Source organism: Mustelus asterias, chromosome 18 (genome assembly GCF_964213995.1).
Source record: "Mustelus asterias chromosome 18, sMusAst1.hap1.1, whole genome shotgun sequence".
NCBI classification, from domain to species: Eukaryota; Metazoa; Chordata; class Chondrichthyes; order Carcharhiniformes; family Triakidae; genus Mustelus; species Mustelus asterias.
Window position 1 is genome coordinate 68,346,279 of NC_135818.1, and position 13,966 is coordinate 68,360,244.

General features: G+C 40.0%; 1 protein-coding gene and 1 pseudogene across 1 annotated transcript in view; both read left to right on the forward strand.

Moving 5' to 3' along the window:
• The window catches only part of cpsf2 (cleavage and polyadenylation specific factor 2), a 33,138-nt gene extending 22,598 nt beyond the window's left edge, over positions 1-10,540 (forward strand). The window contains exons 13-15 of the mRNA XM_078234244.1: positions 170-478; positions 6,201-6,335; positions 8,256-10,540. Coding sequence (XP_078090370.1) covers positions 170-478; positions 6,201-6,335; positions 8,256-8,348 — 537 coding nt within the window. The 3' untranslated portion in view covers positions 8,349-10,540. The remainder of the gene's footprint in view (positions 1-169; positions 479-6,200; positions 6,336-8,255) is intronic.
• LOC144507379 (U2 spliceosomal RNA) lies at positions 4,847-5,056 on the forward strand (annotated as a pseudogene).
• Positions 10,541-13,966: the final 3,426 nt, after the last annotated feature.

Genomic DNA, 13,966 nt, shown 5'->3' on the forward strand with positions numbered 1-13,966 from the left:
AAAATGAAGGTTTTGTATTGTGTATCAGAACATTACAGTTTCCTACACTTGCTAACTCGTAAAACTACTGTCCTTATCTTTGCATAACCAGCAAAGATATATGATGGGCTGAATGGTCTTGTCGTATCATTCTATGATTTCCTAATATTTGGATATTTCATTCTCACAGGTTAGACTAAAGGATTCTTTAGTCAGTTCTCTTCAGTTCTGTAAAGCAAAGGATGCAGAGTTAGCCTGGATTGATGGCGTCTTGGACATGAGGGTGTCAAAGGTTGATACTGGGGTCGTTCTGGAAGAGGGGGAGTTAAGAGAGGATGAAGAAGGGGAAATGCAGGTTGATGCTCCCTCATCTACGCACAGCTCTGATCAAGTTGCAGCTCAGCAAAAAGCGATGAAGAGCCTCTTCGATGATGATGAGAAAGAGACCGGTGAAGATCTTGATGTAATTCCCACCCTGGAACCATTGTCACCAAATGAGGTACGGAAATTAAGTTGAGATAATTTTATTTGTTTATCAAATGTGGGTATTGCTAGAAATGCAATCCTATATTGCTTGTCCCTAGATGCCATTGAGGTGGGGGTGATGAGCTGCTACCTTGACCTGCTTAGTCATGTGGTGAAGGTATTTCCACTGTGTTGTAAAATCAAGAAATTCCAGTACTTTGACCCCGCTGCAATGAGGGAACAGCATTATCTTCCCAAATGAGGATTCCATGTGACCTTGAAGGGAATTTGCAAGGGATGATGCTTCCATGCACCTGCTGCCCTTATCCTTCTAGAGATTGTAGGTTTGAAAGGTGCATGAATAGATCATAAATATTCATTTTCTTGCAGATCAGACCATTATGGGCGGCACAGTGGTTACCACTGCTGCCTCTCAGCTCCAGGGACCCGGGTTCGATTCCCACCTTGGGTCACTGTCTGTGTGGAGTTTGTACATTCTCCCCGTTTCTGCGTGGGTTTCCTCCGGGTGCTCCGGTTTCCCCTCACAGTCCAAAGATGTGCAGGTTAGGTTGATTGGCCATGCTATATTGCCCCATAGTGTCCTGGGATGCTTAGGTTAGAGAGATTAGTGGGGCAAATATGTGGGGTTACGGGGATAGGGCCTGGGTGGGATTGTTGTCGGTACAGACTCGATGTGCTGAATGGCCTCCTTCTGCACTGTAGGGTTTCTATGATAGCCAATATTGATTTGACTTTGCAAGTGCTGGGATTTAGTGAAGTTCTATAATGTTAATGGGTCTTAATGTTTAAAACCAAATTTTGTTATCGTGGAATCCCTACAGTGCAGAAGGAAGCCATTCAGTCCATTGAATCTGCACTGATTCTCTGACCTTATCTAGGCCCTATGTCCCACACTTACCATGGCTAATCCAGTTAACCTACACATTTTGGGACACCAAGGGGCAATTTAGCATGGCCAATCCACCTAACCTGCAGATTTTTGGACTCTGGGAGGAAACTGGAGTACCCGGAGGAAACCCATGCAGACATAGGGAGAATGCACAAACTCCATACAGATTTTCTCCCAAGACCAGAATTGAACCCGGGTCCCTGGTGCTGTGAGGCAGCAGTGCTAGCCATCGTGCCACCCCAATGTATATTCACATTTAAGTAATGTAGTTGCTCCATTATTCATTCAACTTCTGTTTTAAGATATTGCTACAATATTTTTATTCTGGATTGCAAGAAGTGCTCTAGTTTTCTCTTGCACAGACCATGGGGTGGCACGGTGACACAGCGGTTAGCACTGCTGCCTCACAGCTCCAGGAACCCGAGTTCAATTCCGGCCTTGGGTCACTGTCTGTGTGGAGTTTGCACGTTCTCTCTGTGTCTGCATGGGTTTCCCCTGGGTGCTCCAGTTTCTGCCCACAGCCCAAAGATGTGCGAGTTAGGTTGATTGGTCATGCTGAATTGCCCCTTAGCAAAACTTGCAGGGTAAACATGTGGGGTTACGGAGTTAGGGTCTGGGTGGGATTGTTGTCAATGCAGGCTCAATGGGCCGAATGGCCTCTTTCTGCACTGTAGGGATTCTATGATATAGAAATGTCTACCAGCCAATAGATTTCTGGGACAGGTAAACTACATAATGTGGCTAAAGAAGTCTAACTGATTTTAAATCAGATCAAATTTATCCTTTCAGAATACACATGTATAGATCATTAAACTCTGGAAATCTCAGATTTCATTACAGACCAAATATAGGTTTTTCCACACTTGACTGTTTCAAGCAAGTAATTGACACTAATATGCTATGAATTGAAATGAATGGGGCTTTATTTTATTTCCAGCTATGACAAAAATACTTGAGGTGGAAAAAGATCAGATTTGGAAGCGTATTTCAATTGCCTCACTTGAAAGAGGATGACTTGTATTAGTTTAAATGAAGTGGCAAGACATGTTACTTGTAGAAAGACTTTGATGTTGAGGCATCTTGTTAATGACTTATCTATGTTTTCTTTATCCCCTTCAGCGTGTAATTGATTTGAGAGAGTGGGAACAATATATTAAAGCTTATAAACCGAGTCAGTGAAATTTGATAGTTGACGTGACTGGAACACAAATTTAATTAAACTTTATAAACCTACTTAATATTCAGCCTTTGCCCTTGCCAGAAACCATAACTGTTCAAATCTTTTCTGGGGTTGATGAAGGCAAAGTATTAGTTTTGTTTCATTATCCACCTCTTTAAACCACATCTCGTACAGCAATTATTCATTGTTTGTATTTAATTTGCATTTCAAGTACGTTCTTAATTATGGTACTAATTTAATCTTTAACTATAAAATACCAGCAAACTTCTGAATTAATGTAGGGAAAGATACATTTTAATAATAATGGGAATGCATCTAAGCATGATCCATTCAAAAGAGCAATACGTTCCTTGTGTGGTGTCAGTAAATGGTAGATACTGATCCTATCCATGAAAGTGGTTTAGTTTTAGTTCCAGCCATTGGTGTGAAAAATATATTATTTCCAAATTGTTGATTTCACTTTTATTTTTATATACACTGGGAAGCAAAGAATAAATTCTAAATTTCTCAGTTTTTAACAGTAAATGTTGAAAGATGGTTAATAGTGGGAATAAGGTTGATTATTAAAAAATATATTGGTGTTCTAAATAACTGCTGGTCTTGCCAGCAGTACTAATAACATTGCTGGAGTTAATAGAGCTGCAATCATTCATACTACCTAAGGTAGGAAAAATTACTATAGTATGTTGCGAAATTCAGGTTTTTTATTAGGTAATGGCCAGAATTCTCTGCAGGTCTGGTCAGAGAACGCAACCCAATATATCTGATCAGCATTCATTCTTGCAACAAGACCTTGTTTGCACCTTTACTGTCCACTATTTAGTTAAACAATAGTTTGACTTCAGACTATGAAAGCCATTGTTGTGTGACTGGTTACTGTTATCTTGCAGTGGTAGCCATGAGCAGTCTCTTATCTTCATGAAAGGCCGACTGCGAAGCACTCCAGTGAGCTAAGACACAGTTGTAAATCAACAAACTGGTTTATTGTCCATGAATGAACCCAAAACACTTTTTGCAGCCAGAATGGTCTTTTTCCTATTATTATTTCTACCATCAGAATAATAAAATTGTAACTCTACAGTTTTTCTAAATGAAAAATAATTTTCAAGCTAGTTATTCTTAAGTTTGCTGGTCGTGGCTTTCTATGGTAAAGGTTTTATTTAAGAGCTATTAAGATTATTTTAACCTCCTGAATTACCCCCTCATCACCCACCATCTAAATATCAGCAAAGTGATGAAAGAAGTGATAATGAGGCAACAGCAATCAAGCGTCACTTGTCACCGATGATCTGCTTGTTGATGCTCACTGTGGGCTCTGCCAGAAGGTTTTGGCTTCTAACCACATCACAGTCTGGATCCAGACAAGAACTGAATGCTGGAGGAGAAGTAGAGTTTTTTTTTAAGTTTATTAGTGTCACAAGTAGGCTTACATTAACACTGCAATGGAGTTACTGTGAAAATCCCCTAGTCGCCACGCTCCGGCACCTGTTCAGGTACACTGAGGGAGAATTTAGCATGGCCAATGCACCTAACCAGCACGTCTTTCGGACTGTGGGAGGAAACCGGAGCACCCGGAGGAAAGCCACGCAGACAGAGGGAGAACGTGCAGATTCTGCACAGACAATGGCCCAAGCCAATAATCGAACCCTGGTGCTGTGAGGCAGCAATGCTAACCCGTGCCGCCCCGCACTTGACATCAAGGCAACACTTGACTGCTCAAGCACTAGTGAGGTCACTGGGAACTGCAGTGGCTGGTGGCATAATGACACACAGGGAGATCAGCCTGGCTGTTAGAGGCAAATCATTGTGGCCCCAGGGCATCACTGTCAGTGTTCCTGAGGCCAGCATCCTTGGTATAACCACACTCAGCACAATTTTCTTTTGTGTGCCATAAGATCAAGTGATGCTGTTTGCTAATGAGTCTGCTGTTTTCAGTTCCATTCACAATGACAGATAATAGAACAGCCACATCAACCTACAGCAGGATGTGAATAACATGTTAGGCTTGGGCTGAGAAGTGTCCGGTAATATTGAAACTACATAGAAGTCCCACTCTAACCATCTTCAACAATAAAAGACTCGGATCACTCCCCCTCATCTTCAACACCACCCATCAACAATGTCCTGAGGTTTCCATTGTCTTGAAGTTTCGTTGGACCAAGAACATTATCACAATGGCTATGAAGCTCAAAAATGTAATGGAATGCTCACTACTCACCTTGATGGGTATGGTAACACCCAGGCAGCCGAACATCATCTAGGAAAAAGCAATCCCGTTGATTATCCCTGTGTGACTTAATTAATTACGAACCTTGGCTTCTCGGCCTTTTGGCTAAGATCAAGTGTAGTATATAGAGGATGCTGCGCTTGGTTGAGGTCATTAGGTTACATTCAAGCTTCATTTTCATATGAAGCAATTTTTAAAAGCGGCATCTCGGCCTTTTGGCTAAGATGCAAATGAGATCAAGCCTTGGAGGAGGAAACCTCCCCCTCCTCCAATCAGCTTGGCTCATGTAGATCAGGCCCAAGACAGGTGTGAAGGCTCTGTCTTGTCAGCTTGGATCTGAAATGTCTCAACTTGCTGAGACTCTGAATTGGACTTGATTTGATTGAATTGGAATAAAAAAACAGAAAGAAAATTACGAACCTTGGCCACCATCAACGCACTGCAGCTAGAATTCAGATCCTGAAGATATATTGCAACAATTTATTAAACCTACTTCAACAATTCCCATAACCTCCATTGCCTAGAAGGCAAAAAGCAACAATGCCCTGAGGATATCATTGCTTGCAAATTCCCTTTGAAATCACACACGACCCTAACGTGGACACATGCTGCCACTGTCATTATCGTCACAAGGTCAAAATCCTTGATTTCCCTATCTAATGTTTACAATGGAGCAGCATCACAAGGAGGATTGATAATTGCCATTACCTCAAGGCAGCCGAGGAGAGACGATAAATGTGATCCAGCCTGCTTCACCCAGATCCTGAGATTAAATGCAAAAAAGCTAATCAAACCTAACAATCCCGATTGTCCTAAAGTAACTAAATCTCCAAAATAACATCAGAAATCATTGGAAGCAATCAGCAGCTCAGGCAGCATCTGTGCAGAAAGAAGCATAAAGTTAACATTTCAGGTGATGACCTTTCATCTGAACTCTTGGTGTGTCTGGCCTTCAGAGCATTTCACTCTGAAATCATCTGTCACCATGACCTGGAATGTTAGAGATAGTCTTCCTATATTTTTTTTAAAATTAACACTCCAAGTGACTATGCTTTATGCCTGCTGGTTACTGTAAAGCTGTAATATGATGTATTTAATACCTAACTATTGTAAATTGACAAGATTCTGCTCCAGTACTCCCGGTTAAACAGTGGTCAGTGATAATGCTATGGAGAGGCAATTGATACGCTTTCTCTCCATAGAGCCATTATGTCTGTTCCATATTATTAAACCATAGATTTAATTTGAAAAAAAAATAACTATTGTTTCCAGGCATCTATTCTTGAGATGTGTGCGTTGCAAGTTATTTCAGACTGTGCCCTGCAGATCATCACATTTGTTGTACTAACCATGTAAATTTCTCATTTATCGCATTAAGATAACCGTAAAAATGCATTTAGTGATTTAAATTGAATTTTTAATTGAATTTTTTTTTTTAGGTTCCAGGTCATCAAGCAGTCTTCATTAATGAGCCGCGGTTATCTGATTTTAAACAAGTTCTTTTGCGGGAAGGTATTCAAGCAGAATTTGTTGGCGGTGTGCTGGTCTGCAACAATTTGGTGGCTGTTCGAAGAGTGAGTAATTTTAGTTAGAAGTGGTTTATTTCTGCATTAAAAGACCTGCATTAGTTTTCTGACATAAGAATTGATCAGTTTACTCAAATGATGCACATTAGCAGAGAATACTTTCCTTTTGGTTTGCAACAATCTGACACGCCAGGAAGATAGCTTGTGGATTTATCTTTGTAATTCCCTCATTGAACAAAATGAGTTGCAATCAGAAATCTAATTGAAGCATTTTCTATGACTTATTCATGGTCACAATCAGATGTGCAACAAGAGAAGGCAGTGGCTCAGTGGTATTGTCAAAGGGCTGGTAATCCAGAGAGCCAGGGTAATGCTTTGGTGACCCAGGTTCGAATCCCAATATGGCAGGTTTCATTAAAATAAAGTCATGAATGAAAAGTCTGCTGATGACTGAAACCATTGTCGATTGTCATAAAAACCCATCTGGTTCACTAATGTCTTAGGGGAGGAAATCTGCTGTCCTTACCTGGTCTGGCCTACATGTGACTCCAGAACCACAGCAATGTGGTTGACTCTTAAATACCCTCTGAGACGGCCTAGTTCAGTTCAAGGGACAATTAGGGATGGCCAATAAATGCTGGCCCAGCCAATGACGTCCACATCTCTGAACGAACAGAAAAGAAATGAGCATTCGTCTCCAGGAAGATGATCTTGCACGCAAACTCACAGAAACGAATAGAACCTGGTTTTAAAAATAGAAGGTATACTGCTCTCTAGTGATAGACAATGGTTCCAACTACCATTTTCCATTGCTATCCAGTTTTATGTCAAATTTAAAAAGTACAAAACTTAGGAAAGAATATGTTTTTGTGCTCCTGCGCTGCCTTTCAGTTGCAAACTGACACTCATGAAAAATGTATTTTCGATGTGCAGTACAATATAGTATTTTAGACATTGTCGAATAACTTAAAAAGTTATATTTATTCAGTTTACTGATGCAACAAAACTGGAGCACATATATTCTCTTCTTTAATTCTCTGCCTGAAGGCAGGTCCAGCCCACAGCACTGCGATCTCCACCATAGGTAGGACAAGGAGGCAGGGCCAACCAGACTGGGGAACCCCGTGCTGTTGGCATCAACCTGATCCACACAGACCGTGCAGCCATCTGGTCCCCATGGAGCCTGAGTTGCTGTGGCAATATATCCTTTTACATGTCTGGAGCTGTGGGTAGTGATGGGTAGAGACTCCAATTTCTTTCCATCAAACGGCTGACCAAGAATCTCTCCTGCTTTTACCAACGCCATTGGCATGTGATGAAAGATTTACAAGTTGATGCTCAACCATTTTGGCTGCGTTACAAACCCACCTCCTTGGCCACCACATCCTGAAGTGGGATAGGGCGGCACGATGGCACTGCTACCTCACAGCACCAGGGACCCGGGTTCAATTCCCGGCTTGGGTCGCTGTCTGTGTGGACTTTGCTCATTCTCCCCGTGTCTGTGTGGGTTTCCTCCAGGTGCTCCGGTTTCCTCCCACAGTCCGAACGATGTGCAGGTTAGATGCATTGGCCATGCCAAATTGTCCCTCAGTGCACCCGAACAGGCGCCGGAGCGTGGCGACTAGGGGATTTTCACAGTAACTTCATTGCAGTGTTAATGTAAGACTACTTGTGGCTACTAAATAAACTTTAACTTTAATTTTTAACTTGAATCCAAAGCTTCTGGCTCGAAGGCAGGGCACTGCCCACTGTGCCGCAAGACCTCTAATAACTATGTTACATTCCAATATTTATTAGTTTAGAAGATTTAGTAAGCAATCTTTAAATTTTAACTTTGAGTTCAGCATTTATTGCTTTACCCAGCAACTTTGCAGTGAATTTAAATTCCAAATCCTACTACTAACATCACTTCTGAAAATGCAATGATCCTGCCTTTAAATTCATGTTGCTCTTTCTATTCTGTTTCAGACTGAGACAGGGCGCATTGGACTGGAAGGATGTTTGTGCGAAGATTATTATAAAATACGGGACCTTTTATACGAACAGTATGCAATTGTGTGATAACACTTGGAATACTCTTGAAAAACTATAGATTCTACTCTCCAAGCATTGACTGCCCGTGTACTGGAAACCACTTGTGACATGTAAAATATCTGGACAACCTTTTCCAACTAGAGTAACATTTGTTCATAATTTGTTTTTGGTTTCCTCCTTCAAATCTGCTGGAAAAAATTTGAAAAGTCAAATGGCTGTTGTGTATTTTACTTCTGATGACCTGTTCTGTTCACCGTCAGAATGCGTTCTCTCGTCACCAGTTCCCACTCTACATATTTTTCTTTTAGTCATCAACTACAGTACATTTTGCTGGTTCGCAAAGCTACACAAACAAAGACAAGACTTATTTCACCCGGTTACAGTACTGCAACAACAATTAAAGCATCCCAAAGTTCATGTTATTAGGAGGTGAAAAATTAGCTCAATCCATTGTATAGAGAAGAAAAGGAAATGACAGAGCTAAATGGGTGATTTTTCACCTGATAACGAGCTTGAAACAGTTTTAAATGTTTTAAAAGTTTTGATAGTACAAAGTTGTATTTTGGTGCGAGATACTGGTTATTCACTCGCTTTATACATTGTTATAAAGTTATTGAGTTTGGTTATCAGGTTTTAGTAAAGCAATAAATGCTGAACTCAACAGCATTCAGATACTGTTGTGAAGAGGTTTGATAAATAGTTATAACAAGTTTATAAAGGCTAAAGTTGTTATTTTGAGTTTGTGTTTAAAGACTTGGCTTCGAAACCCAAGAAAGTAATTAAATTGTTTATAAAATTCTCCTTTTAAATTTCCTTTTTGCAAATTCATCCCCAGTTCTTATTCAAACTGAGTTTCCTTGCAGGGAAACTCACTAAAGCGATCTGTGAGGTTGAGTATTGGGAGATTTATTTGACTGTAAAAGGTACCACATCTGAACCCTTACTCTATATATAGACATGTGATCTTTCAGTAGATGTCACTTGATAAGAAACAGTACTGAGAGTCCTTGTAGAATTTCCCGTTGGAAGCCAGAGGCACTAAGGTCAATTGTGGTATCCCTACCTATCATGGCTGTGATCATTTGAGATGCAATGGAAGTATTATTTTAAATTTGCATGTAAATATATTGCAGCTGTATCATTGTAGAATAAGCAGAAGGAGCTAAAACATTCTTCTATTCTGTGATCTGATAATTAGTTTTTTGGGAGAAAATCTATGTCATATAAAACATATTGAAACGAGAGCAGTAATCTGGCAAAAGCTACTCATGAACAGTACTCTCCTGCATCGCCGTATTGCCTCCTTAAAAAAAAATAGTTTTGAAGGTCGCCAATCTGAGAGGAGGAAGTACCCATTTTAAGAGTGAGAAACCACTCTTTGCCAATCCCCTGATTGGCAAAGTGTTTGTGCCCCAAGGACCTTGTTTTATTTTCCTTTATACAGCGTTGCGTCACCTTCTGTTCTTGTACTAAAACTGGGAAAATACCAGTTCAACAAAATTTACATGTTTTATTAAGATAAAGGTGCTATATAAACTTTATTTTTTAATTCTGGTACAGCTCACTGGATAAGCAGCCCTTTGCACTGCTCCCACATCTTGTTTTTATTTAAGGTACATTTGGATTAGTAGAATATTGTACCGTAATATTTGAATTTAGTATTTTAGTCCATTTATATTTTCACACACAATTCCTGATACAGGCAAAACAACCCAAATAATAATACCTAAATCAGAATTGTAAATGATTTAAAGATGCTTTAAGTTTGTACGTTCTCTTTAGGGTGGCACAGTGGTTAGCACTGCTGCCCCTCAGCGCCAGGAACCTGGGTTCAATTCCCGGCTTGGGACACTGTCTGTGCGGAGTTTGTACGTTCTCCCTGTGTCTGCGCGGGTTTCCTCCGGGTGCTCCGGTTTCCTCCCACCCTCCAAAGATGTGCGGGTTAGGTAGATTGGCCATGCTAAAATTGCCCCTTAGTGTTGGGGGATTCACAGGTTAAATACGTGGGGTTACAGGGATAGGGCCTGTGTGGGATTGTTGTCAGTGCAGGCTCGATGGGCCGAATGGCCTCCTTCTGCACTGTAGGGATTCTATGATTCTTAAGGATGCTAACCAACATTGTTTCTAATGGAAACTCCTGGGATTAATTAATTGAGTTTTTTTTCCTAACTTTAATAAAATATGTATTAACCGAGATGATATCTCTCAGTTAAAAATCACTGGCGTGATATGTGAGATTTTATGACCTTTAAACAAGAAAGAGAAATGCCACTCACTGGCAAAGTGTTCTGTGGCTGTCTTATTTTCAGATTCTCAATGATTTATACTGCCACTGCTGCTCGGTAACAGTCAGGCTGCATACTGCAATGGGTTAGCTCAGATCAGGATTTCTGACAAGTGGCTATGTTTGAATCATTCATTAGTTCTATGTTTGCAAATGTTGAAGACCTACTGTATAATTTCTGGTATATTGTTTTTTGTTTTAAAATGAAACCCAGTATTGAAAATAAGGCATAAATAAGTCATAAAGGGTTAAAATTTGTTTTCACTGGCAATTAATGGCTCTATGGCAATACATTCGAACAGTTCCGGTGATTGATTCACGTCTATATCATTTTCGAGTCAATTTTTGACTGAGCTACAATATAGGACCTATTACAAATGTGCTTCCAATGGCATTGTGAATTAATGTATCTTTTCTCATGTTAAATTTCATCTGTCTGCTTATATTGTACAGATTCCTTTTGACCTTATAGATACTGGAAGGAAATTTAGTTGATTCAAAATACTACTTTATTCTGATTCAGGGAATGTTGCCTGGAAACTTTATAAAATTGCTTAAATATATATGACAGCCATAGCTGATGTATTCCTTTTAGCTCCTTATCTGCTAAACAGTTGGAAGGCTTTCAGTCACACCGTTAGTCCAAGAAAGGTAAAAGCCCCCTGCAATAACCAACATAAGTCATTCAAAAAAATGTGGCCAATAATTCGGCCTGGATAATTTCTGAGTGCATAGTATTTACAGGATAACTTTACAATCATATACAACACACACATTATTTTTCCTGTGTCACAATGCACAAATTACTTTGCTTAAATTTGCTGGAACCTGCCGCATTACTCCTTTTCAAAAACAAGGGGTGGCATTTGACTTTATGAATGACTTGGATCATAAAAGAACTCATGCAAATTTGCTGATGACACAAAGATAAGCATTATTGTAAGGAGTGGAGATGGAAGCCTAAAATTTTAAGGGAATGAACAAAATTAGCAAATGTAATTCGATGCAAGGTCATCCATTTTGGATCTTTAACGTTCTAAATAATGATAAAGGTCGATACAGCGGAGGCCCAAAGAGACTTGGTGGACCAGATACACATGGATCGGTACAGGAAATAATCAAAATCTGGGCTGTATTCCCTGGAGTTAGGAAGGTGACACCATCGCAATGTCAAGATATTAAAGCCAACAGGGTAGATTGGGAGAAACTTGTTCTGGTCGGTGGCGGGGGGAGACAGCAAAATACAAAATTTAGAGCCAGACTTTTAGGAGTTGAATTGGGAATCACTTCTTCCTCAAAGAATGATACAAGTTTGGAACTATCATTCACAAATTGCCAGGTCTATTGTTAACTTTATAACTGAGGTTGATTTTTTTTTCATTGGTTAGCCCAAGGTGTTAAGGGATATGGGGCAATGGTCCATATGGAGTTAAGTTGCAGATCAGGCATGGTATCTTTGAAAGGCAGGATAAGGTTAAAGAGCTAAATGGCCTACCACTACCCCTCTGTTCCTAAAAGGTTCAGGTTCTATGATCAAGTACTGGTCTCTTCCTTCATTAAGAATGGGAATGGTCATGGAGCCTCTTCCTTTTGTTAGTTTAATTTATCACCACCATTCTCAACTGGATGAAGCAGAACTGCAGAGCTTTGATCCAATACATCGGTTGTAGAATTGCTTTGTTCTGCTGTTTTGCATCCATGTAATCCTGTGTAGTAGTTTCAGGAGATTGGAATGTCATTTTTAGATATGTCAAAAGTTGCTCCTGGCATGCTCTTCAACACTCTTCATTTTTGGTAGCCAAAGGTTTTTAATGGATCTGGGACAACGGCACATGGAGATAGGTTGCAGATCAGCAATGATTTTATTGAATGAGGGATTAAAAGGCCTAATCCTGTTCTATGAACTTCATACTATCCTGCCATTCAAGTAGTGTATTGGAAGAGGTCCCAATACAATTTCATCTCTGGAGAATAGTACGGCTTTGTTCAAACGTCATCTCTTCTATGTGACAGGAAAGAGTGAACAAGCTCTTCACCAATCTAAATGTAAAAGGAGGATGAATGCGTTCAAATGTTGAGCCAGACTTTTAAGGGTTAAAGATCAACTTTAATATTTAAGATGTTACATTAGATTCTGCTTGAAGTTTTGCATGACTGCAAGATATGTAAGAATGCAAGATGATGCATCAAAAATTCTATCTTTAAAAGAACCAAAATGTTGGTCGACACTTTAATAATTGAAAGTAAGTTGCACTCAGCACAATGAAAACATCTAACTACTTCAGTGAAGCTCTAGAGAGTATAATGGAAATAACTTTCCAATCTATGCAGAGGTCCATCCTTGAATGCGTTCAAATGTTGAGGTTTAGATAATTCCACACGCGTGTTTGAATTTTCAGATGGGATTATGTATCAGTTATGGGTTTAGAGGTCTATTTTAACTTGGGGGTGGGAATCTAGAGCAGTGGGTGCCAGAGCGGGAGTGGACCTGTGTAGCCTGCTTGAGTGTGAGGCCCAGAAAACTTGATGACTATCCTGAACCAAGCTCCCTGCTGAAGGCATCAGGGTGTCAATGCAAATGGACAAGTTGTGGAGAGTTGGAAAGGGCCAGGCTGTCTGCTGCCCAGGAACCAGGGAAATGGTCCCCAGCAAGGGAGGTGAGGAAGGAGATGGATTGGGAATTTGCATTTTTCTTTTCGTGGGAGAGGTGTTGGTGGGTAGGGAAGCTTGGTCTACGATATCCTTGGAGGACCGGGGGAAATAGATCCTAGTCCAGGACCACAAGGATTCTGTGTCAAAAATTACGTTGCCAGCCTAGCCCTGGCCTCTTCTGTTCACTCCTATGGATAGCAGGGCTGGCCTTACGATGGTTTTTTGAAGTTAAAATGTAGCACTAACGACTTAGTTGGACTGCAACTTTGAGATTCAACTTATTCCCCTTTGCTTTTTGCACTGCGATCCTCAAGCAATTTCAAAGTTGGTGAGGTAAAACTTCACTGGGTGGGAATGATTTGACCTCAGGCCCATAAGTGGACTCAAATAACTTGGTTAACTCTGTGTGTGAGGTGCTAAAGTCAACGCTAAAGATTGTATCAGGTTTATTATACAGGATATCAGATTATTAGTATAAAATGTAATTATTCTTAAAACATATGACTGCCAAATTTTGGTAACGTCTTAAGTATTGAAGGTATATTTGGAATTTGCTAAGGAAATCGAACATTAAAAGTTGAAAGTATATTGATCCTTAAAAAAACAAATTGTATCAATTTATTTCAGAAAATATTTTAAATATACCTTAGTAAGTGTTACATGCTTGTTAGGAACAGGTAAATTAGTACCTAAGGTTCCCAAAGCTTTC